Source organism: Sminthopsis crassicaudata, chromosome 6 (genome assembly GCF_048593235.1).
Source record: "Sminthopsis crassicaudata isolate SCR6 chromosome 6, ASM4859323v1, whole genome shotgun sequence".
Lineage (NCBI taxonomy): Eukaryota > Metazoa > Chordata > Mammalia > Dasyuromorphia > Dasyuridae > Sminthopsis > Sminthopsis crassicaudata.
The window spans coordinates 31,027,656-31,055,498 of record NC_133622.1 but is presented as its reverse complement, the minus strand read 5'-3'; the positions used below and the strand labels follow the sequence as shown (position 1 = coordinate 31,055,498).

Sequence of the window (27,843 nt, the reverse complement as noted above, 5' to 3'; positions counted from 1 at the left end):
GTGGAAAATTAAACATAATGCAAATTGTTTTAAGAAATTATATGGTGGGGCATATAGGTGGCACAGTGAATAGAGCACAAGCCCTGAAGTCAGGAGGACCTGAGTTCAAATCTGATATCAGACACTTAATACTTCCTAGGGTCAATTGTGACTCTGAGCAAGTCCCTTAATCCTAATTACCTCAGCCAAAAAATAAAAATTGTTATGGCGAACTTGATTTAACAGCTTTGAGGAGGTTTTGTTTCCTTTTAAGACTATTGTAAAATACAGAGCATTGAACTTAATATATAGTTCTTCCATTTTTTTTGTGACTATGCTTCTTATATATCTGATATATAATGGGCTTTTAATAAATATTTCTTAGTAAATTTGAAAATAATTAATTTGGTATGTCCTAAAACAGGCAAGAAAATAAATGGGCAGTCATTTGAGTCTTGGGCTGTGTCACAGTTCTATTAAATGGTATGATTTCTAATGAATTTTTCAAAGTATTTTTTCAACATCTACTTTTATAATATTATGATTTCCATTTTTCTCTCTCCCTCTTTCTCTCTCCCCTCCCTAAGATGGCAATCCATCTGATACAGGTTGTGCATGTACAAGAATATTAAACATATTTCCACATTAGTTGTTGTGAAAGAAGAATTAGAACAAAGGGACCTTAAAACCATGTGAAAGAAAAATAAAAGTAGAAATACAATGCTTCAATCTGCATTCAGACTCCATAGTTCTTCCCTGAATGTGGATGGTGTTTTCTGTCACGAGGCCTTTTGAATCATCTTGCATCATTGTTTTGCTGAGAAGAGTTAAGTCTGTCATAGTTCGTCATCATACAGTGTTGCTGTTTCTGTGTACAATGTTCTTCTGCTTCTGCTCACTCCACTCAGCATCAGTTCATGTAAGTCTTTCCAGGTTTTCTGAAATCTACCTGCTCATCCTTTTTTAGACCACAGTAGTAGTCTGCTACATTCATATACCACAACTTGTTCAGCCATTTCCCACGTGATGGGCATTCTCTTAATTTCCAATTCTTTGACACCACAAAAATAGCTGATACACACACACACACACACACACACACACACACACACACACAAACACATATGGGTCCTTTTCCATTTTTTATGATCCCTTTGTAGTAGTGGTATCCAATGAATATTAAGCTACAAAATATTCCAACTTTGAATTATTTTGTCTTTAACTCCTTTGTAATATAATTGCATGTTTATTCAAGAAAAATATAATAACAATTTTCCCATATATATATATATGTGTGTATATATATATCATATCTATATCTATATCTATATCTATATCTATATCTATATCTATATCTATTTGTATCATACATTTCACATCTGAAGAAATAGAGATTCTGAGAAGTCAACTCTCCCAAGATAATAGAGGTAACCAGTGACAGAAGTCGATTTTGAATCCAGAACTTAGAGACAATATTAACCTTCTGTTCACCATGCCATATAGTCTAGGCATAGTCAAAGATGCAAAAAACAAAGTTAGAACATACAGTTGAGTCTCTCCCATGAAGAATTTTTTAAACACCATCCCCACAAGTTGGCAACCTGTCTGCTTTTGAAGAATATATTTCTGTGCTTGCCGGATTCTTGGAAACATTATTTGGAAAAATGTTTCTGTCCCAGGAGTAAACCCCTATGACAAATATATTTTCTGAGTTTTATTCATTTAAATTCAGCATCTGCTGAATGCCAGGTACTTTCACTAGGAGAAGGGAAAACAGTTACTGAAAAATCCCCACCAAAAATCAGCCTGGACCCTGCAGGAGCCTCTCATCCATTTAAATAGTTAGCTCACTGGGACTATAATGAAAGATCTTGATCATAACATTGAGTTGCATTGTGGGTAAAGAGACTTCAGTTTCCTTGCGTTGTATTCTTCTCCTTTGTTCTATCCTCAAGTACTAATTCCTTTTAAATGCCACCATTTGGTCTTTCTTTTGCAGAAAGGCAGAAAAGAAACTTCATGGTATTATTTCTGGTTTTTCAGATGGGGAAATGAGAGAAGTCGGTCAAGGTCACAAGCCATTTTGTAGCAGAACCAGGAAGAGCTCAAACCCATAAATGACCAACCCTTTTACTTTTCTGTCTGTGGGGCCATGTTAATCCCACACCTCCCACCCTGGTTCGTTAGTGTGGCCTGCCAGATTGGTCCATCTTGCCCAGGAAGCAAGTGCCCTCGGAATGGCTCTCTTTCTTGATTTAGATATTGTCAAATGACTTGTGTCAGTTTTATGGGGAAACTGGAAATCCCTTTTTCAGAAACTCCTACAGTCTGGTTCAGATTAAATCATTTTCCATGGTCAATTTAGCAGATCCTCGCTCTTTAGTTTCCTTTAATTATCTTGTTAAGAAACTAGAGAAGACCATCTGCTTTATGAGGCAGTTCATTTCTTATGTTTTCTCTAATAGTTAGATAAGAGGCCCTATTAAGCAGATTAAGCCTTCATCTCGTTCTTGTTTGTGACCATTTTAGTTGGAGCTGTTGAGTGGCTGCTATCAGTATTTCTTTGTCCTGCTGTGATTCTGAATAAAACACAAAGATGTTCTGTTTAGTTCATGATGTGTACTTGTGGTAAACTCTTTTTAGAAGTAGTAATCTATCTGGCAGGGGTGAGTGTCAGCCCTATAACTGGATTGTGCTGTACCCAGTGCAGGAATATACACTTGTACCAGTTCCCCTGTTCCCTTGGAATAGCAGGTGCATGTTTTCTGTACCTCTCACTTTTGTGTATCTAGAGCCAGAATCCTTGTTCATAGCCGTTTCCTTCATCAATGTGAAGGAATGATCTCTTGGAGCATATATTTCTACCTTACCAAAAATTATTGGACTGATCCCTGTTTTATTTTGGACCTGTCTTGTATTTGGATGCATCTTCATGAGAGAACGGGAGCCACAGAGAAGGGAGATAAGAGACTTCTCAATATCATCAGATAACATTTATCAAGTATTTGGGTACTGGTAGTAAGAGACAAAAGACACTGTCGGTCCTGGTCCTTAAGAAACTTATAGTTTATATACCCAGAGAAGGAACACTGAGAAGCGAATGTAAATTGTTAGCACTACTGTCTATCTACCCAGGTTACTTACACCTTCGGAAGCTAATAATTAACGTGCAACAAGAAAATGGGATTTACACACACATATTGTATCTGGGTTATATTGTAACACATGTAAAATGTATGCGATTGCCTGCCATCGGGGGGAGGGAGTGGAGGGAGGGAGGGGAAAATTTGGAAAAATGAATAAAATAAAAAAAAAAAAGAAACTTACAGTTTAGTTGGGAAGACAAACAAATGAGTGTACAGAGAATATCTGCTAAGTGACTAAATAGGAAGTGCATTAGTGATTGGAATAGAAGGTATTGTGACCAGATGCTTGGGGACTCCAGGAAGGGTAAGGACTTCAATGGAGGCCCATGAGGAGAGATCCCCTATAGAGGGAATAAAGGGAACAAATTAAGAGGTATTCTAGAGGCCAATGTTAACAGCTTCTACATATATACCTTTAGGATTTAAAGAAGTAGCATGGTTGATAGCAGTTTTGTGGATAGAGAATGTTGAATCAAGAAAATCTGGGTTCAAATTCTGCCTCTTATCTATTAGCTCTGTGATCCTGTTACTCCTAACCTTTTTGAATGTCATCTCAGGCCCTCATACATCAAAGGAGGGTAAAATACTTTTATTGCTTACTTCACAGATTGTTGTGAGCTTCAGATGAAATGAAATATAGAAAATGCTTTGCCAGCTTTAAAATATTATACAAATATCTCTTATTTTTACTATCTACTCACAATGGCATTGTATTTAATAATAATTTTTAAAAGCCTGTTACATAATAGCACAAGTAGTAATTTTGCATTTTACAGGGAGTCAGAGTTTATTGTCCAAGTATGGAACCTATATGTGTTTAAACTTCTTTCTTCTGACCCCAAGTTCAGTGATTCATGTAAGGGGAGGAATACAAAATATTATTGTAAGCACAGAGAGGGGCCTGATTGTGAATCTCTTAAAGGCCAGATGAAGGAGCTTATTTCTCTAGACAACAGGGAGCCATTGAAAATTCTTGAGCAAATATACCATTGGGGAACACTTTGTGCCAAGTGTTATTTTAGGAAGTAATGTGTAGATTGAGTTGGAACAGAGACAGACTGGAGGTAGTGAGGCAATTTGGGATGCTGTTTAAAACATTCTATTCTTGAGAGAATGAAGCCTGGATTAGAATGGCAGCAATAGAAATGAAAACTTTGTATGAAGAAGAGGAAGGAGTCTATCAGTTTATTTCAGTTTTTCAGAGTTTTGATTGGTCAGGAGGTTTTGATGAAATTTTGATAGCCAGTGTCCTGTCCACATGTGAATTCACTTAACACAGTGCTTGACACATTTTGGTTGGTTTCAGTCTGATTCTGTGACCCTACATTTGCATTTTCTTTTTTTAGCCCATTTTTACAGAAGGGGAATCTGAGGCAAGCAGGGTTAAGTGACTTTCACAGAGTCTCACAGCTAGTAAATTTCTGAGGCTATATTTGAACACAGTAAGGAGAATCTTCTTGATTCTAGACCAGGACTCCATCCACTGTGCCCTCTAGGTGCCCTTACCTGGCACTTGGTAGGTGCTTAATAAAACACTTCTTGTCTGGTTAAATGGAGGAGTGTTCTGCTGTGCATAACATCAGCCTCTCCTCATGTTGCTTCATCAGGAGGATGGAGCCGCTTTTCCTGACTTAGAATGTGTGTGTGTTTTCCCCCTTTGTTTTGTTTAGATCTAATGTCCTCATGTTTTCACATGAATGCTCTCATCTCTAGCCAGATTGGAAGTTTATTTAGCCTTAATAGCATCATCACGGGGCATATCAGCAATATGGATTTTCATTAATAAGCTTTATGAGAACCCGGCTGGAAGGAAGAATAGTTGCTGCCAGACAGTTTGCAATTAAATGCTTTTATATTTTGCTTTAAAATCACGAGAGGATTTTTAAAATATTGGGTAGTGGTCCTGCCATCGGTCCTTTGCCTTTGAGCTCAGCATTGGATATTATTCTTTGAGGGAAAAAATATGGACACAAGTGTGCCTTATGTGTCAGAAAAGTTGAATTTGAATCACATTCCATGTCCTCCCATAATGTAGAAAATGAGAGAATGCTTTGATTAGGATTTATAATTATGGATTAGTATATTTCACTCTAAAAGTCTTTAGACTCAGTTGCAAAAATAGTGATCATATGAATTATTTTATAATTAGGTTTTCCCCAAACTTATTTTAGATTATATAACATTCTCATTCATTAGGAAGTAAACAAATTGGACTAGCCAAATGTATCTCACTTTGTGCCTCTATTTTTGAATGGATAAAACAACAGGAAGAATATTGTCCTTGAGTTAAAATGTGTTTGTGGAACAATCTTGGAAAATATGAGAAAATGAATTTTTATTTTCATCTCATTAAAAGAAAAAGCTTTGTAAGAGCCTGGACTTAAATTAACTCAGTTTCCTATGAGAATTGTACATTTTAAAGAGTCATCAGAATCTTGGTATTCTAACCTTTCTAAACTTCCCGTACAAACACACTCAGCTCCGTGCTCCTTTCTCGATAACAGGGACCATTAAAAGATGAACTTTTAAAAATGACTAAATTGCTTTAAACATCCATAAAAGGGTACAGAACAAGTGAGGAGGCAGGCCCAGAGATCATCATGGACGAGCAACCCATCGCTGTTGGCTGTTCCTCAGCAGTTTGGAATAAGCCTGTCCTTTTAATTATATCAGAGCAATGAGCCTTGCCCTCCATGTATGAAAATATAATTAAAAATATATTGTGGGTCAATAGACCAGATTGTCAGGCTGTTATCTGAATTGTAAAGTAGGAAACAATGCTCATTAAAAAATTGCCAATTTGGAAAGGCATAGACTAGTTTTGAGAAACATAATCTTTCCAGGTGTTCAGTTTTTAGATTTGAATATAATTGAAGAACTATGCCCAATGTTTTTACTCTGTTATAATTACTGTGCTAACTGGAATCTTTGTTGTTAACTCTTGCTGGGAAGGGAGGTTGAATGAGGACAGTTCTTTCTAATCTGTTGTTTTGCTCTTAAATTGGATTTTATTTAATTTTTTAAATTTTGCAAACTATTAGGTATAGCAATTTTTGTCTTAAGATAAAAAACTGGAAACATTAAAAAACAAAAATTCTGTTATATGATAAAATTTATGTAGAATTGGGAAAGTATGGTGAACAGATTTTGGGGTAATTTAATTTTTATTTAATATATTTAATATTGACATGCTATGAAGGCTGAAAGAGTATATTTAGAATGCCTAACTATTTTAAGAAAGCTTTTTAATGAGATGCTTTTTTTTTTCCTTTAATGTTTTTGGTTATTGGGTTTTTAATTTTTTGAATGATCCCTCTTTTCAGATTTCAAATTATAACCCATTTCCTGATCCATTGCTGGCGCCCAGTGATCCATGTCAGAAGTACTTCCAGGTCAGATACCCTTACCCTTTCACGTGTTTCAATTCAGAGAAGCATTTGCCTCTTTAAAATTTATTATCTGACCTTGTTTGTTTCAGCCTGATACTTGTGATTTGAAAACAATTTATTTTTTTCCTTTTGGACTATGGCCTTTCCCAGGTATCTTAGCTAATGTACTAATTCATTTCCTCAATTGCTATAGCACATCAAAAGGAAATGTACAAAAATAGAAAAAGCATTCATACTAAATTGTAATGCTCAAGCATATATTAAATCATAAAAAAAGCTTAAGCTGAGTAAAACAGAACATGTACAATGATTTCAGAGTTTATTAAATGTTCGGTGAGGCTATAAGCCGCAGATGTTAGCGTAAATCAGCTTTGATTTTCTAACTTAGCTCTAACAATTATGTGTACTTTGTTGCCTTCAGTCATAAGTTGAGACACTCACTAGTAGGAAATCCCACTTCTTCTTCATGGGGTGCTTTTATCTAATTCTTTTGGCAAATCTTTGAATGCTATAGAACATCCTGTTTGTTAGGTTCTTGGAAAGGACAATGTGGATAGATTTTTAAATTTTAATTACGTTTTAGTTGTTGACACTGTTGAATAAAAAAAAATCTAAAAAATTACTGAACTGTAATGGTAACCCATTTGGTTCTTTTCCTTTGAGGAGAGTACAGGGATGTGTTATTCGGCATATTTAAAGCCTCAACTAGCTGAGCTTATATTATCAAAGATGCTTAAAGGGAACTACCATGCTAAGACTGACTTTGAAAGCAGGTCAGTTTCATCTTCCCTCATGATACTTTGATTACTTCATTTCCATTAAAGAAGTCAAAAGACTATATAAGTAATAAACCCCCTACTAGGATACTTAAGTAACCAGCAACACAGCCTATTTTTTAAGCTAGAGAGGAGAAAGGACTTGAAATGATGAACCCAAGATCAGTCACAGATGACTCTGCTGAGATGATTAGATCATAATATTTCATTGTTTAAAAATAAATTAATAAATTTGGCACAATGAGCGTTTGAGTATTGTGTGTTCTGAAAGAGAGAGAGGGTCTTGAATAATTTTGTGAATTTTAAAAAAAAGTTTCATTTTCATGATTTAAAAAAATTTTTTCAACATTTATTTTTGTAAGATTTTGAATTCCAAATTTTTTCCCCTCACCAAGACAACAACCAATCCATTATAGGCTATATGTGTAAAACTTATGATATATTTTATTTTTTATAAAGTTTTTTATTTTCAAAACATATCCATAAATACTTTTCAACATTCACCCTTGCAAAACCTTATGTTCCAAATTTTTTTCTCTCTCCCTTGCTCCCACCCCCTCCTCTAGATGGCAAGTAATCCAGTGTATGATGAACATGTACAATCCTTCTATCTATATTTCCACAATTATCATGCTGCACAAGAAAAAAATTAGATCAAAAAGAAAAAAAATTGAGAAAAAACAAAATGCATATGCTATATATTTTAAAAGGATTAAAGCAGAGCAATTGTACCCTAGTAGACATTTGAGGATCTGTAGGAACAAAATATGGGCCTCTGGTTCAGACATTTTTCTTTAAGTCTAAAAATAAACTTTATGATATGGACTTATTTTTGGAAATAATTATTGTAAATGATGAAGCATAGTCTTTCCTAGAAAGAAACCTGTTAGACCAACCTGAGACTACTGTTGATGGTTTCTGATTCTATAACTTTAATGTATTCATTTCATTTAGCTCTCTCACTCATTGAATCCCCTGGTAGCTGTACAAAAGATATTAAAAACAATTATCTAGTGCTATATTCCTGGGTCCTGTTGTTTTACTAGTAATCAGACAGTGCAATTCCTTGTTAAAATTGCCTATCTCATTTGTCAGTGTTCCTTTGGAAAAAAAAGAGCTAGATCATTTCAATTACCATGGAATTATTCTTTTGCATATCTTGTTAACATGAAAACTTGAACAGACTATGAGAGGATGTTCTTCAGCCTCCATCTTGGCAGATCTTCAAAAATAGGCTGAGTATCCATCTGTCTTGGGTGGTTTCAGTGTAGACCTATTTGGAGATAGGAAGACCAAATCTTGAGAAGCCTTCTAGCTCTTTGATTCTTAAACTCTTTGGTTTTTATTATCTCCCTAAGAGGGAAACTACTCTTACTTATGTTGAAAGAAAAGTATGCCATGCATGTCTGGTCACATTGTGTGTTGCTTTATTTTTGTGCTAACTACATTAAGTATTTCTTTACTACATCACTTTTTGTGTTACTATGGCAATGAAGACAGAAGGGTATTATTAGCATGTGGACGAAACTCATTATATACTGTCTTAGCTTTGTTATTCTCTTTTATACATAGGAGGGATGGCTGTATATATTATGGCATGTTTCACATTTTTTAAAAAGAGGGGAAAACTTTGAAATGCAGTTATCAGTAGCATTATGTGTAATTATTGAAAGGAATTTTCTGTCCTGCACCCTTCTCAAAGGTGACTCCTTTTACTCAAGGATCCAGTTACACTTTAAGTCAAACCATGTGATTTATGGTAGACTCCCCTCACCACATCATAAATATTATTCTTTCCCCACCTAACACCAACATTATAACAAGGCTCCCTTTGTATTTTATGTTTTATTTCATAAGTACAAAATGGTGTCATTTAAAAACACAGACTTGGTAGGTCAAGTCTTCAAGGATCTTTCTTTTTACCAGCATGGGTACCTCCTTCACTGACAGCTCACTACTCTCTAGTGATGTAGTGGAAAGTTTTTTGAATATCACCATGACCAAAGAATTCAAAATCTTGTGACCTACTTTGTGATGAGTCTCTCAATGTGATTTAATCACATTAATAATAATCCTTAGCTGCGCCCTGAACCCGGACTTTAAGACTTCTGATTCAACTGTTATGGTCTAATACCATGGTGATGCCCCAGAATAATTAAAATTTTAGTTAAAATCATCATAATTCTAGGATCATAGAAGGAGATATGGAGAGGACTTTGAAGTCCATCACACCAACCCTTGAGGATGAGGAAAATGAAGATGTTAAGATTTGTCCAGGATCATATAGCTAGCTATTAAACATCTAAGGCAAAATTTGAACTCAGGTTTCCTAATGTCAAGACCAAGGCTAATTCCACTTGCTAGGTAGAAATTCTTTAATTATGGGGAAATTGCAGTTCACCATATTCACCATGATTTCCTTCTAGTAAATCAGGACTTTCTGTTGTCAGAGTTCCATTTGGTGATGACAACTGGGTTCATAGACCCCAGCTGACAGTTTAGAGGTACATACAAGATAAATAAGGAAAATCTGATTTGTTTCTTTCTGTGGCAACAAAAGCCTCGATTCATTAGCCAGGAAAGTGGAAGCTCTTGCTAGGTTTCCTTTAATTATATAAGATTTCTCATGGGGGAGAGGCCAGGAAAAGTAACTGGCAGAACATCTACCTAGCTTCCCCCCCATACTTGTAGGTATGTTAGCTATAAAGGACTAAGTTTTTTATATAAGCTTTTTACACACACACACACACACACACACACACACACACACATTTTTTTATTTATTCATCTTAAAAGATTATCCATCCATTCCAATGATAATGCTTTTTTTCCCCCCACAAAATTTTAGGAGCTCCTCATTTGGGATTGCTTTTGGACATATTTTGAGTCACACAATCAGTCATTAAACATTATTCACTTAGTGTTTAACCAGTACTACTCTATGACCTGATGATATGAAGAAAAAGCAAGACAATCTCAAGGAGGTTAGATAAGAAAATTAATCTTAATTTCCATTGGTCTATTGCCTTAGTAGTGACATTGTAAGGTCAGAGGAATATGTATTGTGTAGTAACTTTTTCAGCCTATTTCAGATTGTCTTCTAGAATGGTTTGCTAAGAGTTCATAAATATTCCTGTTTCCTCCACAGCTTTTCATTCTTACCCCTCTGTGTGGAAGTTTATATAATTCTTTCTTTCTTGGAAGTAAAATAATTTGGCCAAGTAAAGAAAAGTTTTATATCAATGCAGCATTTTTATTAGTCCCCTTATTCCAGACCTTACTCTGATTGATATTTGGGGGGGTTTTCCATTTTTTCCAAAAATTAAGTCCATTTCAGTATTGAAGAATAGCAAAAGAAAGGTACTGGTGGGACTTCCAAAGTAGTTATGTATATATTTTGACCTCTGGCTACATTTTTACTGTATCTAATCTACAAAGAATATTATTTTGAAGTTGGATATTTTGTTATGATAAATAAGGCAACAAAAACAAAAGTAACATTAGAGATAAATCTCCTATATGATCAATATTAAAAGGTCCAACCAAGGTAGCTAGAGTGGAATAAAAGGAGGTCCAGAGGAGGATGCTGAAAAAACCTACATCATTTAATTCTGGAGAGGGTCAAAGGATAGAAGAGATGTTGTGCTCCCTCCTGACCACAGAAATTCTTTTATTTTAATCCCATCTAGCCTTTGGTCTCTGACTGAAGCTATTGCTATGATCTTTTTCTTTTTTTCTTCTTAATTTTCATCAATATTGTTAATTACCATTTCCCACTATATGCTTCTTCCCTTCTTCCTCTCCCAGAGAGCATCTCCTATAACAAAGAATAAAAAGAGGAAGAAAAAAATACTATAGGAAAACTAACCATCAGATTAGCCAAGAATGACATTGTATGTAGTATTCCATATCCCTTGTCCCCATCCACTGCAAAGAAGGAAGAGTTATAGTCTTGTTTGTTTAGGGTCAAGTTGGACCATAATTATCTCAGCATTCAGTTTCAATTTTTTAAAAGTTATCCTTTTCATATACATTGTTGTAGTCATTCTATATGTTATTTTCCTGATTCTGATTACTTCACTTGGGATCAATTTGTATCTTTCTTTATTACTTTGTATTCATCATACTCATCCTTCCATTTTTTTTGAACATTTCTTTTTTGTTTGTCTTTTGGGAGGCAGTTAGGAATAAGCCTAGGGTTATCCAGCTAATAAATGTCTGAGAGTGGATTTGAAGTTCAAGTCCTCCTGACCCAAGGCTGCTGCTCTATCTGGTGTACCACCTAATTATCTATCCTTGGTATCCTATCATAAAGCATAGTAATATTATATTACATTCATGTATCATGATTTTTTAGGCATTTGACATGCATTTGCTTTCTTTCTAGGGTATTTTATTTCCTACTTCATAATGCATTAAGAATTTTCTACTGTTTAAACTATATAATGATTTTTTTTTGCTACTTAAAAATGCTTTGAGAATTTTCTACTGTTTAAAACTGTATGGTAGTTTTATAGTATTTTTCAAATGGAGAGGGTGTGACCACTTGGCATTTGCTTTCCTGAGTAATGTCAGGAAACCAGACACATTTCACCTCTCCTTCCTAAGAGGAAAAACTTGAATTCACTTTACTTCCTTAAGACTGTGAGAGCTAGTTTCTAACTCATCATTCCCAAGACTTCATACAACAATAAGGCTCTTAACTTTTTTTAAGGGAAATTAAATTGCTTAGCAAAAACAAAGAAAACATAAGACTTGTGAATAGGTGGAACTCTGCAAAATACAATTCAACTATTAACCCGACTAACCCAAATGTGTGTTGGAATCACAGTACTTTTTTTTTTTTAATTGGGAGTTTTTCCATATCTTTATTTTTTCTTTTTAAATTTTAAACCTGTATTTTTGTAAGATTTTTGAATTCCAAATTTTTCTCCTTCTTTCCCTTTCCTCCTCTCTTCCCCAAGATAGCAATCAATGTGATAATGAATAATCATTTAAATCATATTTTCATATTATTTAGGTTGTGAAAGAAAAATCATAACAAATGGAAAAACCACAAGAAAGAGAAAAACAAAAAAGTAAAATATTATGTATGCTTCAATCTACATTCAGACTTAATAGTTCTTTCTCTGGCTGTGGATGGTGTTTTCTATCCCAAGTCTATTGAAGTTGTCTTGGATCATTGTATTGCTAAGAATTAAGTCTATCATAGCTGATCATCACAAACTGTTGCTGTTAATGTGTACTGTGTTCTCCTGGTTCTTTTCATTTTATTCCATATCAGTTTATCTAAGTATTTCCAGTTTTTTCTGAAATCCACTTGCTCATCATTTTTTCTCCAACAGTAGAATTCCATTAATTCATATACCACAGCTTGTTTGGCCATTCCCCAGTTGATTGGCAAAAGATCATGGTCTAAAGAGATAGGTTTTTCAATTTTAATGAAAAGGGAGGGAGAGTAGCAAAGGAAAACTGAGAAGAATTTGGTAGTGATGGTGATTCATATAAAGGAGAGGTTCAACTGCTAGAAATATGCCAGTTTAGTCTACATGTGACATTGACTGGAAAATATCCTCGATACCCATGGTATTAGAAGACCTTGGATAATTTTGTGGTGTTCAGGGTGATTTTCCCCTTTTTACTCAAAAGTATTCCTGTTCCATGGTTTCAACTTAGAATCATTCCATATTCCTTATTTTTTTTCTGTTTTTGTTTGTTGTATTTAGAGCTAAATCTGACTTTGGAGATCTTTTAACATTATAAAATCATTTTTATGATCTCCCAAGTATTTTTACAACTCTGGCTAAAGACTCCACTGGTATAGCCAAAGACCCAAGTCCACAACATTGTTAAGTGACTGAAAACTAAAAAGAAGATGAGAAAAGTAACAATCATCATGTTGTCAGATTACTAATATTAATACTTTGTCCAGAGTAGAGAGGACACTGAACTTAAGCCTGTGCTGATTATCAGCCAATTCAAATTTTTTAAAGATGATAATGTACAAAATAATGAAGCAAAGCAAATAATTTGAGGATTAATACAAAAAAATGACATGGCCCTCTAAGAATTTTGTGATGTACTCAAGCTTAAAAATGAGCCAAGGGTCAGGGAGAGTGTTGTGGACCAAAAAATGATTGTTGTTGTTGTTGTATACATTGGTGAAATGAGTAAGATTATAGAAGGGATGGGACTGCTGCTCAGAGTTAGCTGATGACCAGTGAATACAAATGAGTGAGAGAAGGCAAAACTATTTAACTCTTACTCCTCCCTTCCCTCTTTTCTCCCCAGTATCCTCTGCCAAGGAGAGTTGCATTTGGACTAGAAAGGGCAGGATTTTTTTTTAATGATTAATAGAGTGGAAACAATAGAGATGCAAACCCAAGAGACCAGAAGGACTATATGCCAGTATTTACCTCCTTTTTCCTCTTTTTCCAGTATGATCCCCTTTCCACCTCGTTTCTTTTTTTCATATTATCATAATAAAATCAAATTATACCCACATTTTCTAAGTGTATCCATAACAGAAATAGAGTTCTCAAAAGTTCTTTCCTTTTTACCTCTCTATGTTAGGATTATATTCCAGAATTTTGAAAGAGGATATGATCTCTAGATTAGTCAGAGATCTTTTATCAGAAATTAAAGGAGCCCTGCACAGCTGGAGGAAAAGGTGACAAGTTTTTAGAAAATCTTCTGATCCTCTTAGAAAAATGGGAGAGTTCTGCATTATCTAAAGACTCAACTACTATTCCTGGCATGGTTTTTTTTTTTTGTTTTGTTTTGTTTTGTTTTCCCCTGAGGCTGGGGTTAAGTGACTTGCCCAGGGTCACACAGCTAGGAAGTGTTAAGTGTCTGAGGTCAGATTTGAACTTGGGTCCTCCTGAATTCAGGGCTGGTGTCTATCCACTGCGCCACCTAGCTGTACCCCCTGGGACTGTTTTTGACCGTATTGCCAATAGGAGAACAGTTATTGAAAATCTTTAACATGGAGGCCCAGCATGGCTTTGTTTAAAACAGATCATGCTAGACTAACTTGGCTCCTTTCTTGTCAGAAATCTATGACAAAGACTATTTTTATGGGAAAAACATTTGAAATTTATGCCTGTTGAGTGGATTTGTAACTGTTTAAATCATAATCATGAAAGAGTAATTATAGATGTGATCCTGGAAGTGTGTCTCTAGTGGACTGCCCCAGACATCTACCTAGATAATTTAACTTTTTTGACAATTACTCTGGAAAAAAAAAGTCATTGGCATACTTATCAAATCTGTAGAGATTTCAAATTTAGGAAGGACATCTGACCCACGTTAGGCAAAGTCAGGTTAAAAAACAGCTTGAATAGGGGTAATAAGATGAAATTTAATAAGGCTAAGTATAAAATCTTACATTTAGTTTTAAAAAAATTAACATCACAAGCACAAGATGGGCAGAGTAGGGCCAGATGGCAGTTCATCTTTAAAGAGTTGGAGATTTAATGAACATGAAAGCACCATATGATTCAGTAGTATGACACAGCAGCCCAAAATAGCTAATATGATCTTAGACTGCACAGTATTCAGTACGAAGGAGCCAGAAGTGCCAGTGGGCACTGTCCCATTTAGACCGTAAATGGAGGACTGTGCCGAGTTCTGGGCGCCCCACTTTAGGAGGGAGGTTGATACGTAGGGCAGCGAGGATGGGGAAAGTGCCTTGGAATCATTTCATATATGTATCAGCCGAAGGCATCGAGGGTTTTGGCTTGGCTTAGTACATGCTGTATCAGGATTGAATTTATTCTGCTTGCTTCCATAGGAGAAATGGGTGAAAATGGTAGAGAGAGAGATTTAAGCTTGATAGAAGGGAAAACTTCCTAACAATTATTATAATTATATAATATATATCATACTATATTATTTAATATATTAAATTATTATATAATATTAACAATACATTATGATATTTATTAAGTATATCAACAAATATATTAAATATATATTTAATATAAATTTTATAAAGTTATATTAATTATATGTATACAAATAAATATATTAATATATCTACATGATTATTATACAGTTATGCAAGTTTTATTAACATGGAGTGGGCTGCTTCATAATGTGGTGGGGTTTCTTTCTCTCAACTCAGACACTGCCTTACTTCAGGCCCTTACTTACTTTCTCTCTGGCAGACTGTTTTGGTAGCTTACTAATGATTTCCCTGCCAGAATTGTCTTCTCTTTCTAATCTCACTCAGTCAGAAGCATTTATGAAGTGCCTACTGTGTGCTAAGCACACCCTCCATTCAGGCGCCTAAGTGATTTTCTTTAAGCAAAGATCAGCTCTTGTCATTCTCCTTTTAACTTTTGTAGCTCCCGGCTTTCTTCTCTAGTCTGTTCCCTTCCAGTCTTTCTAGGCATCTTGGACTTTATGTCCATTCCCCTCATTCTCTGATCCAGCTTTGCATTTCTCACCCACAGTACTCTTTGTACCTTTCTTCTGATGGTCTCCCATGCTTGGATCATCCTTTCTTTGGCTCCATTTCAGTTTCCCTGGCTTTCTTCAAAGTCTACATGTGTGAGAAGCCTTTCCAGGCCTCTTCTCCTCCATCATCCTTTCAAATTATGTCCTAGTAATTTTCCTTATGTCATATAAATATATATATATACACACATAGATATCTTTATATCTATGTGTGTATATATGTGTATATATATAAATATATATATCTTTATATTTGTGTGTATGTGTGTGTGTGTGTGTGTATATATACATACATACATACATACATACAGAGAGAGAGAGAGAGAGAGTGAGTGTGTGTGTGAGTGTGAGTTTATGTCTCCCAAAACGTAATGGGAGCTCCTTGAGGAATGTTTTGGCATTTCTTTGTACCTCGGGGCTTAGCACAGTGCTTGGATCTTAGTAATGCTTGATGAGTGATTGATTCCTCATTAGAGGCTTCAGAGAAAGGCTGGATAATCACTTCTCATGCATTGGCTAGTTGTGGTATGAGATACAAGAACTTGCTTCTGGATTTCTGTCTCTTTCTTAAGATTGTGTGACTATTTATAAAACCAATATAAACCCCGAGCTAAGTTTGATGAACTAAGTTGGAACAAGCTCACAAAATTAGACTTCTTTTTTTGTTCCAATTTGTACCCAGTAGTTCCTTCTATCAGTTTAGATTCCAGTTCCTCCCTGCCTTCTTTTGTTATATTCATCCTCCCTAGAGAACCCATTCTACACACTAGGTGATCTTTTTTGGTCCTGTGTTATCTGTAATTGTTATCTGTAATTGTGGCAATATTGCTATTATTAAAATATATAAGACAATTTCACAATCATCAAGAATTTATTAGGTGAGTATTATGTACCAGGCATACCATGCTGAGTGCTAGAGATGTGAAGCAAAAATTTAATTGCTCTGCTTACAAGAACTGTACATTCTGTTGTAAAGAATAGCATGTCCAGACAGAAGTACTCACCTAACAAACACAAAGTAAAGATGAGGTACTTTAGAGAATGAGGGTTCGAGTAGTTGGCAGCAAGGAGGGAAGAGGTTCAGAATGGACTTTATATATCAAATGGTATTTCCAGATGAACCTTGAAGGAAATAAGTGATTTTACCAGGCCATATGTGAGCAGGGGAATCTGCTCTACGTATGGTGAATGTTGTGGAATAGAGAAGTTTAAACAATTCATTTCATTTTAGAGTTTTCTTGATTGATGTAGCCCCAATAACTGTCTCACTACTGAGCTGCTGACACAGTCCTAAGTGATAAAAGTCATTATCTTTTCCAAATATATATGGAATGGTTTCTTTCTTTCTTTCTTTTTTTTTTTTAAGGAGGGATTAAGGTCATGAGAAATAGTTGATAAAGATAAAATAGAATCTTAGCATTTATCATTGCTACAGGCAAGAAAAACAACATTTAACAATATGTTTTGATAATTTCTTCCATCTGAGAGTCTCCATTTGGGCTAAAAACAAACTAAATGTAGCCCAGATTTCATAATTATGGTGCTGAAAGGCAAATCCAGAGCAACTTGGGCTTCCCTATTTGGATACTTATCTGTCACAGAGATGGTGATTGAGGTCTTCAGTACCTTTTTTATAAGTTATCAAATGGAATTTTATTTTGTTTTTGTTTTTTTTTTTTTTTTTTTTTTAGTGATTGGTGGTGGTAGTTGTCCTATGTACTCAAATAGGACCAAAACTACATCACTATATTAATCGAGTTACAATATGTCCAACTGTGCACAGCTGATCAGATCAATATGAGCTCAGAATGCTCTGCCACAGGTTGGACAAAAATCATCCTATAAACCTTTGGGGTAGCGTCTCTAATTTTACACATTTCACATTTCTTTTGGGCTAATGCTTTTAAAAATCTTAGGACAAGGACTAAGTGAGGAAGTATGATTCCACAGTTTTATAAATATGCTTCTTTTCAAGAACAATTTTGTATCCGTTTAGGATTAAGTTACAAGTAAATCACCAATTTTTTTAACAAACTTTTTTTTTCAGACATCATTAGTTTTTGTGAAGGGTAAAAAATAAAATTGTCAGATTTTAATATTTCAGCAGTTGAAAACTGTAGCTTCCTAATCTTAATTCCTAATAACCTATTATCAGGTTATTCCATTCAAACATTTAATGAGAGTTAAAAAAAAAAATTTGTTATTCGTAGATTTTTGTTTGTTTCAGACACTAATACCAAATATTGTCAAGATTAGAGGTTGGAAATCCTAACTGTATTTTATCTATATTATTAAGAGTATCTAAATATCCAAATATATTTTATGCATAATTACTCCAGACTCTATATTCTCTTTTCTAACCTTTAGTCTTTCTTTTACCAAAAAAAATCATCCCATATCTCTTTAAATAGATCACTGATTTTATCATGTAAGTTCCTGTCAGTGTGGGACTATAATCCCATTGCTTGAACAACAGCTGGAGCTACATGAACTCAATCAAAAAGTATTTATTAAGCACTTATTATGTGCTAGGCACTGGGCTAAGTGCTAGGGATACCAAGGAAAGAGCAAAATCAGTTCATGTTCTCACGGAGTTTACAATCAGTTGGGAAAGTCAAGATAAAAATTAGCATATACAAAGCCAATGTAGCACAGATAGTTTGTTTTTGATTTTTTTTATGAGATAGGATAATTTAAGTCTTCTATTTTCTCTTCTATTAATGTAGGCAGTTTATATCTTAGTAAATGTTCAGACATTTAATTTAGATTGTTAATTTTGCTGGTATGTAATTGGGCAAAATAATTCCTAATAATTGCTTTGATTTCATATTCATTGATAGTGCATTTACCCTTTTTATTTTTGATACTAGTAATTTGGTTTTCTCCTTTCTTTTTTAAATTAAATTAACCATTGGTTTGCCTATATTATTTGTTTTTCCATAAATCTTATTGCTACTTTTATTTATTACTTCAGTGTTTTTGTTTTTTGTTTTTTGTTTTGTTTTTTTATTAATTTCATTCATCTATCCCATTTCTTTCAGAATTTCCATTTTGATTTTTAATTGGAAATTTTTCATTCTTTTTTTTTTTTTTTTTAGTGGCTTGACCAATTCATTGGTGTGCTCTTTTGTGTTTTTGATTGATGTATGTGTTTAGAGATAGAATTTTCCCCATAAGTATTGTTTTGACTCCATCTCACAAATTTTGGAATATTGTCTCATTGTTGTCATTTTTTTAAAGTGAAATTGTCTATTTCTGTGACTTGCTCTTTGATCTACTTATTCATTAGGATTAAATTATTTAGTTTACAATTAATTTTTAATTTATGTTTCTGCAGTCCTTTATTGAATATGATTTTTATAGCATTTTGGTCTGGAAAAGGTGTAACTAACATTTCTGCTTTTTTTTTGCATTTTTTTCAATGTCCTAATACACAGTCAGTTTTTTTGAAGATGTCATGTATATTTGAGAAAAAAATATATTCCTTTCTATTCCCATTCAGTTTTCTCCTGAAGTAGATCATATCTAATTTTCCAGACATTCTATTCATCTCTTTAACTTAATTATTTTATGATTAGATTTATCTAGCTCTGAGAGGGGAAAATTGAGGTCCTACATTAATATGGTTTTACTGCTTATTCCCTCCTAGAATTCATTTAACTTTTCTTTAATAATTTAGATTCTATACCATTTGATACATACATATTTAGTATTGTTTTATTCACTATCTATGGTTTCTTTTAGGGAGATCAAGTGTCCCTGCTTATCCTTTTTAATTGGATAATTTCTGCTTTTGCTTTGCCTAAGGTTATGATTTTTTTGCCCCTGTCTTTTACTTCAGTTAGAATATAATAGATTTTGTGTTAGCCCCTTATTTAACTCTGTGTTTGTTTCAATATGTTTCTTGTAAATGAGAGATGGATTCTGGTTTTGAATCCGTTCTACTGTTTCCATTTTATGGGGGAGTTGATTCCATTTACATTCATGATTGCTAGCTGTGTATTTCCTACCATTATACTTTTTTCTTTTGTTTTTCTCTTTTTTGTATCTTGTCCCTCTTTCAAAGATTGTTTTGCTTCTGATCAATGCCTTCTTTTATTTATCCTTCCTTTTATCACATCCTACCTCCTTTTCTCATTCCTTTCCCCTCATACTTCCCTGATGAGTAAGATTTCTGATTCAATGTGTATGTTCCCTCTTGAACCAATTTAGATGTGATATTCAAACATTACCTTCCCTGCTCCTCAGCATTTTTGTCTCCGTTGTAAAAGCTTTTCCTTGCACGGCTCTTTGATGTGAAATATGTTTCCTTATTCTTATTCTACCTTCCCCTTTTTCCTATAGTATCCCTCTTTTTTCATTTATCCATTTTTAAATATCATCAAAGCATAATTAATTCAAACCTATGCTCTCTTTCTATGTAGAATCTTTCTAATTATCCAAATATAGTAATTAAGACCTTATAAGTTACATGTATTATCTTACTATATGGAAAGGTAAAATAGTTTGGCTTTTTTTTTTTTTGAACTTCATAGTGAGCTCTAATTTTTCTATATTTTGCACCCTCCTGCTTTTCCCTCCCCCCTCCCCAAGACAACAAGCAAGTAGATATAGGCTATACATGTATGATCATGCCAAACATATTTCCACATTAGTCATGTTGTAAAAATAATCAGAACAAAGAGGGGGAAATCACAAGAAGAATTTTAAAAAATAGTGAAAATAGTATGCTTGAGTCTGCATGTGGTGTTGTAACTGTAGTAGAGCCTAAACACTCTTTACTCTTAAGGACCATGCATTTCAGTAAGACTTTAATATCCATTGGATGAAATTCAAGATTGATGTCCTTTGGAATAGATGCCCCAGCTTGAGAACAAGCAAAATCTTCCTCAGAATGGCAGTAGAAAAACAAAATTGCATCTGCCTACACAGGGAAAATTCCATGCACACTTTTTCATGCCTTTCTGCTTCTGTTTTGCCCGAGGAAAGGAAAGAGCAGTCCAGTCTCTCACAGGTATTTCAGGAATGCCAAGGCTTCATTCTGTTTGTGCTTTCCAGTTAGTGAGAGCAATCTAAAGAAATATTCACAATGGATCAGATAAGAATAAAGGGAAAAGTAATTCCCAACAAGCTGCAGAAAGCTGGCTATTTGGTAATTCTTCAATAGCCCATTTTATTCTCTCCTATCCCTGTAAAACACATGGAATAAATCACAGAAAGCTTGAGCCCCGTTTGAGATAAATGCAGCTGTCAAGTTGTTTCTTAGGAGTTCTGAGGGGGCATGTGATGCCGGCAAACAGCTGAGTCTGTATTTCATTTCAGGAGTATATTCAAATTCTGTTTGGGGATCTACCATATCATCCATAGCCACGGACGACACGATCCATGGTATGATTAGTGTGTGTGTGTGTGTGTGTGTGTGTGTGTGTGTGTGTGTGTGTGTTTACTCCCAATGAATTTAGTCAGTTACTTCAGAATAGATCTGAATCCAAGTACAATGTCCAGGACAGATATAGAAACAAAAATATACAATAAAGAACTCCGTGAGACGTTATTCCTCACTCCTTCCTGAGGTCCTTCCTAAGCAGAGTTGAGTAAATTACTTTGATTATATCATTGAGTAATGACCTCTCGGGCTAATTAGAAAAGAGAGTCCCAGAGGATTTCTTGCCCATTTTCTTATACCCCGGAGCACCCAAAGAGAGGGGAAGCTGTGGCCGTTTTTTCCCGTAAAGGTGAGCAGCAGTTTCCAGGTTAGGAAGAGGGGTTTCCTGGTCTTGGGGGAAATGCTTAAAATAAAGGAGCAGCGTTTGGCATTTGATTGAGATAAGTGTCTAGGTAGAAAATCCCCATGTTTCTTGGAGTAAATTGCATTTCTGTAGACGTCCCTGCCTTAGACGCACCTGCAGTGTGCCCGGCAGGGAGGAGGACGCGGGTGTGCCAGGCAGAGCCATGGCCCATCTTTTCAGGAAGCGCTCGCCCTCGCGGGTTGACACATGGAAACATTTGTTCACTGAGTAGCTCACCCTCACGGACGCTCGTTCTCCCTTTCTTTCCCAGTTGACTCCGGCGCAGACACCTTGGCAGTGTTTATGGCCAGCGGCAGCACGACGGACGTGGTGAACAGAAACAGCCCGGCCACCCCACCCAACACCCTGAACCTCCGCTCCTCCCATAACGAACTGTTGAATGCTGAGATCAAACACACCGACACCAAGAACAGCACACCTCCCAAATGCAGGAAGAAATATGCACTGACTAACATCCAGGCGGCCATGGGGCTCTCGGATCCCGCCGCCCAGCCCCTCCTGGGGAACGGCTCCGCCAACATCAAGCTGGTGAAGAACGGCGAGAACCAGCTCCGGAAGGCGGCCGAGCAGCAAGGGCCCCACGACCCCAACAAAAATGGCTCCCCCTCCGCCGTCATCAACATAACTTCTGAGAAGTTGGAGGGCAAAGAGCCCGGCCCGCGGGACTCCTCGGCCTGTGAAATCCTCCCGGCCCGGCCCAGGAGGACCAAGAGCTTCCTCAACTACTATGCGGACCTGGAGACCTCCGCCCGGGAGCTGGAGCACAGCCTGGGCCACGGCCCGGAGGGGACGGGAGAGAAGTCCGCCGGGAGCCCGGGCCCGGCCCCCGCCCTCGTCGGGAGCGGGGACGGGCTGCCGCCCAAGCCAAATAAGCCCCAGGCCAGTCCGGAGGATGGCCAGGCGGCCACCGTGTCCTCCAGCCCCGAGACCAAGAAGGACCACCCCAAGACGGGGGCCAAGACGGACTGTGCGCTCCACCGGATCCAGAACCTGGCCCCCAGCGACGAGGAGTCCAGCTGGACCACGCTGTCCCAGGACAGCGCTTCCCCCAGCTCCCCGGATGAAACAGGTACGGGAAGGGGGGGTCCTGGTGTAGATGACTCCGGGCGCATGGAGAAGCGCACTAATGCTTTTACGCAGCTGGGATGAGGTGATTGGTGTAATCGATCAGTGTGTTTATTTATAAAGTGAGGTATAATGAACAAATAAAGCAGAAGTACAGTAACACCTTTAAGCTCCGTCTGACGGAGAAACGCACTTCTGCTTTTACGCAGCTGAGGTGAGATGAGATGATTGGTGTTTAAAGCGAGGGACAATCAATCAGTGTATTTATTTATAAAGCAAGGTATAATAAACAAACAAACAAATAAATAAATAAGTGAAGCAAAAATAAAATAACACCTTTATGCTCCCGTCTGCCAGAGAAATGCACTTCTCGCTTTTACGCAGCTGAAATTAGATGAGATGATTGGTGTTTAAAGCAAGATGCAACAAATAAATACATTTATAAATCAAGGTACAATAAATAAATAAATAAAACAAAAGTACATGACACTTATGCTCCCGTCTGATGGAGAAACTGTACCTCTGCTTTTACGCAACTGAAATGAGATGAGATGATTGGTGTTTAAATCGAGGTACAATCAACCAGTATATTTATTTATAAAGCAAGGTATAATAAACAAACAACTAAATAAATAAAACAAAAGTACAATAACACCTTAAAGCTCCTCTGACGGAGAAACTGTACTTCTGCTTTTACGCAGCTGAAATTAGATGAGATGATTGGTGTTTAAAGCAAGATGCAACAAATAAATAAATTTATAAATCAAGGCACAATAAATAAATAAATAGATAGATAGATAGATAGATAAAACGAGAGTAGATAATACTTATGCTCCCGTCTAACAGAGAAATGCACTTCTGCTTTTGTGCAACTGAAATTAGATGAGATGATTGGTGTTTAAATCGAGGTACAATCAATCACTATATTTATTTATAAAGCAAGGTATAATAAACAAACAACTAAATAAATAAAGCAAAAGTACAATAACACCTTTATGCTCCAGTCTGATGGAGAAACTTCTGCTATTTACTCTGCTGAAATTAGATGAGATGATTGGTGTTTAAAGCAAGGTTGTGTAGTCTTTAGGCTAACATGAGTTATTTGGTGTGTTTGTGGAAGAAACAGCTCCTCAAGCACAAAGCAGAGGGCAAAACCTTAATTTTATATCTGTGGTGGTTTAAATGGGACCTGGTCTGGAGTTTTATCTTGGTGCCATCCATGAAAGGAGGGTTTTTTGCTAAATACTCTAATAAGACACGTAGAACTAGGCAGGAATCTGTAACATGTTTATGAGAACAGACTGTTGTAAAACCCTTCAGAAAGCTGCTTTAATGTTTAAGCACAGTAATGAGTCAATTTCAAACTACTTTATTCCTTCAGGACTACTTTGGAGTACTTCTAATGAACACTTGTCATTCTTAGACTTGCTGGACCAATTCTAATTGCACTATATACTTTAAAGCAATATGATCCCATTTAGATTGAATAATTTAGATTTTAAAATGAATTTTACATAGTTCTTCCCAACATTTAGTTTAGAATGGTAAGAGTTTTACTATTTATGAGTAAGGTAGCAAAACTGTACATAGAAGGAAGTGTCCTGGCCCAGGTGGGTACTCTTTTCAGATTCTTACCTTTTTAAGAACTGATCATAGAATCTAGCAATTCAGAGAGGAGGCTCATTCAGATATTTAAGGGACACATTTTTAATCTATTGTTATTTTATTCTTTTTAAAAATTGATTTAGCCTTTTATTTTCCTCCATTACATGTAAAATAATTGCTAACATTCATTTTTAAAATTTTGAATTCCAAATTCTCCCCCATTCTCCCTCCTTGCCCTGCTTCATTGAGAAGGCAAACAATTGTATCTAGATTATATATGTATAATCATGCAAAACATTCTTCTATTAGACATATTGTGAAAGAGACAGACCCCCCAAAAAAATCAAGCAAAAGAAAGAAAATTTAAAAAAATTGTTTCAAGTTGTATTCACAAAGCGTTGATTTTTTTCCTCTGGGAATTGATAGTATTTTTCATCATAAGTCCTTCTGAATTGTCTTGCATTATAGTATTGTGAAGAACTGCAAAGTCATTCACAACTGATCATCTTATAATATTGCTCTTACTTTGTACATAGTACATGCCACTTTGCATCAGCTTCTGGCTTTCCAGGTTTTTCAGAGAGCACCCTGATCATCATTCCTTATAATACAAACAGTATTTCATCATAATCACATACCACAATTTGTTCAGCCATTCTACAGTTGATGTGTATTCCCTTAATTTCTAATTCTTTGCATCCAGAAAAGAGCTGCTATAAATATTTTTGTATATATAGATTCTTTTCGTTTTTGTTTTTTATTTCTTTGGGGATATAGACTTAATAGTTGTATTGCTAGGTCAAAGGGTAAGCATGTTTTTATAGCCCTTTGGGCATAGTTCCAAATTGCTCTACAGAATGGTTGAATCAGTTCACAATTCCACCAACACAGCATTAATGTGTCATTTCTCACACATCCCCTCCACCATTTGTTTTCCTCTTTCATCATGTTAGCCATTCTAATAGTGTGAGGTAATACTTCAGAATTGTTTTAATTTGCATTTCTCTAATCAGTAGTGACTTAGAGTATTTTTTCTTGTAGCTATATCTAGCCTTGATTATTTCCCCTTTATTATAAGTTTTTTCTTGTCTCTTTTATGTGAGAAAATTTACCCTATTCTACCTCTCCCTTTTCCTTTCTCCCAGTGCATTCCTCTCTCATATTTTTTTAGATATTATGTTCAACTCATACCTGTATTTTCCGTTTTCCTTTTAACTGCCTTAATAATGAGAAAATTCTTATGAACTACAAGTATTATCTTCCCCTGTAGGAATGTAAAGAGTTTAACTTTATTAAGCCCTTTGTGATTTCCCTTTCCTCTTATGAGAATAGTATTTGAGTCAATTTTCAATTCAGCTCTGTTTTCATCAATGATGCTTAACATTTTACTGAATGTTCATTTTTTTCCTCTGAAGGATCATGCTCAGTTTTGCTAGATAGTTGATTCTTGATTGTAATCCTAGCTCCCATGCCCTTTGGCATATCATATTCCAAGCCTTTCAAACCTTTTAGGTAGAAGCTGCTAAATATTGTTATCCTGACTGTGATTCCATGATGCTTTCATTGTTTCTTTTTGGTTGCTTGCAATGTTTTCTTCTTAACCTGAAATCTTTAGAATTTGGTTGTAATATTCCTAGGACTTTGCATTTGGGGATCTCTTTCAGGAGATGATCAATGGATCCTTTGGTTCTAGAATATCAAGGTAGTTTTCCTTGATAATTTCTTGAAAATGATGTCTAAGTTCTCCTTTTTAGGTAGTCCAGTTTTTAAATTATCTCCCCTCTCTATTTTTCCATTTTTCAGGTCAGTTGTTTTTCCAATGAAATATTTTACATTGGCTTTTTTGGTTTTGTTTTATTGTTTGATTTCTCATGAAATCATTAGCTTCCTTTGCTCAATTCTGGGTTTTAAGCAATTATTTTCTTCAATGAGCTTTTGTACCTCCATTTCCATTTGGACAATTCTATTTTTTAAGAAGTTTTTTTTCCTTTGGTGAATTTTTGTGTCTCTTTTTCCATTTGGCCAGTTCTACTTTTAAATGCATTTTTCTCTTCATTGTTTTTTGTACCTCTTTTACTATTTGATCTAGTCTGTTGTTTAAGGTTTTACTTTCTTTAGCAGTTTTTTGTTTCCTTTACCAAGCTGTTGACTTGTTTTAAATGATTTTCTTTCACCAATCTCATTTCTCTTCCCAGTTTTTCCTCTACCTCTCTTACTTGATTTTCAGAATCCTTTTTCAGCTCTTCCATGGTTTGAGACCAATTCATTTTTTTTTTTTTTGCAGGCTTTGGATGCAGAAGTTTTGGCTGTATTATCATCTGAGTGTATGAGTTAATCTTTCATTTCACCATAGTAACTTTCTACAGTCAGAATTTTTTCTTGTTATTTCCTCATTTTCCCGGATTATTTCTTGACTTTTAACTCTTTGTTAAAATAGGGCTCTACTTCCAGCATGGAGAGTATACTGTCTCAAGCTTCAGGGGTTTTATGCAGCTGTTTTCAGATATACTTCTAGGGATCTGTAAATTTTCATTTCTTCCAATATGGTATGATTTAAGGAGAGATGTACCTACTACTCTATTCTCTGACCTGTGAGCAATCACAAGCACTCTAGTCTAACCTGGAACTGTGATGAGAGTCTGTGCTCCATTGTGGCAGCCAGCTGTTGTGTTAGTGTTCCTCCTCACTCTCACCCTTGTGCAACAGAACTTTCCGCTGACCTTTTAGTTGTCTTTGGATAGAAAATGATTTCACTCATCCTTTAGGTTCTGTTTCTCCAGGAATTGCTTTATGGCATTAGTTACAAGTATTTAGAGGAAAGATGATACAAGTTGCTGCCTTTTCTCTGTCATTTTGGCCAAGGAGTATATTTGAAACATGAAGTAATAGGTGGAAAACACTGATGGTTTGTAACATAAATCGCTCTTAGTGAATTTTTTTTGGTGATCATTTAATTGATTCATCTAACTTTCTCTAACTTTCATGACCTTTGGACCAATTGTCAGAGTGTTTTCTCGGCAACTATGCTAGAAGGGGATTTGTCAGACAGTGGGAGATTAAGGGACTTGCCCAGGCTCACATAGCTAGGAAGTGCCTGAGACTGGATTTGAACTCAGGGAGATGAGCCCAGTGCTCTGTCCACTATACCACCAGTTGCTTGTTCTTAATGAATAATTATTTTAAAATGTTATTTTCAGGCACATACTGCTTACTATGCCACAAGAGTGTTTGGATCTTCTTTTGGAAAATCATTTTTACACTGACTTTTGTCAGTGGCCAACTTAGAAGAGCTATCGTGTGCCCTAGGCTCATCTATTGCAATTATAAAGTATAGCAGGGGAGATTGATTATTCTCTCCTCCAGCTTTTTCCATCACATTTTTTTTATCCATTATGCATTTAATGCATTATATTTTTCTGTATTTTGTTTTGGGTAGTTTATATTGGATCATTGAAGGATAGAAGATGAAAATTGGAGGCCTTTGATTCAGCAGAAAGTGAAATCGCTGGATTGGCTACATGAATCCCAGCTTCTAGTCCAGGGCCTCTTTTTATCTGTGATCTTGAGCAAGTCGTTTAATTTTCAGACTTCCCATTAGCCCATCTGCCAAATG

General features: G+C 35.6%; 1 protein-coding gene across 12 annotated transcripts in view; it reads left to right on the top strand.

The window, feature by feature from the left end:
• Positions 1–27,843, top strand: part of APBB2 (amyloid beta precursor protein binding family B member 2) — a 423,157-nt gene that overhangs the window by 209,155 nt on the left and 186,159 nt on the right. For 8 of the 12 annotated variants that reach the window (XM_074273724.1, XM_074273722.1, XM_074273723.1 and 5 more), the window contains 3 exons: positions 6,449–6,517; positions 21,073–21,138; positions 21,811–22,629. In XM_074273724.1, the coding sequence (XP_074129825.1) occupies positions 6,499–6,517; positions 21,073–21,138; positions 21,811–22,629 (904 nt within the window). In that variant the 5' untranslated portion in view covers positions 6,449–6,498. The remainder of the gene's footprint in view (positions 1–6,448; positions 6,518–21,072; positions 21,139–21,810; positions 22,630–27,843) is intronic. The other 4 variants (XM_074273730.1, XM_074273731.1, XM_074273732.1 and 1 more) reach the window with 2 other exon arrangements.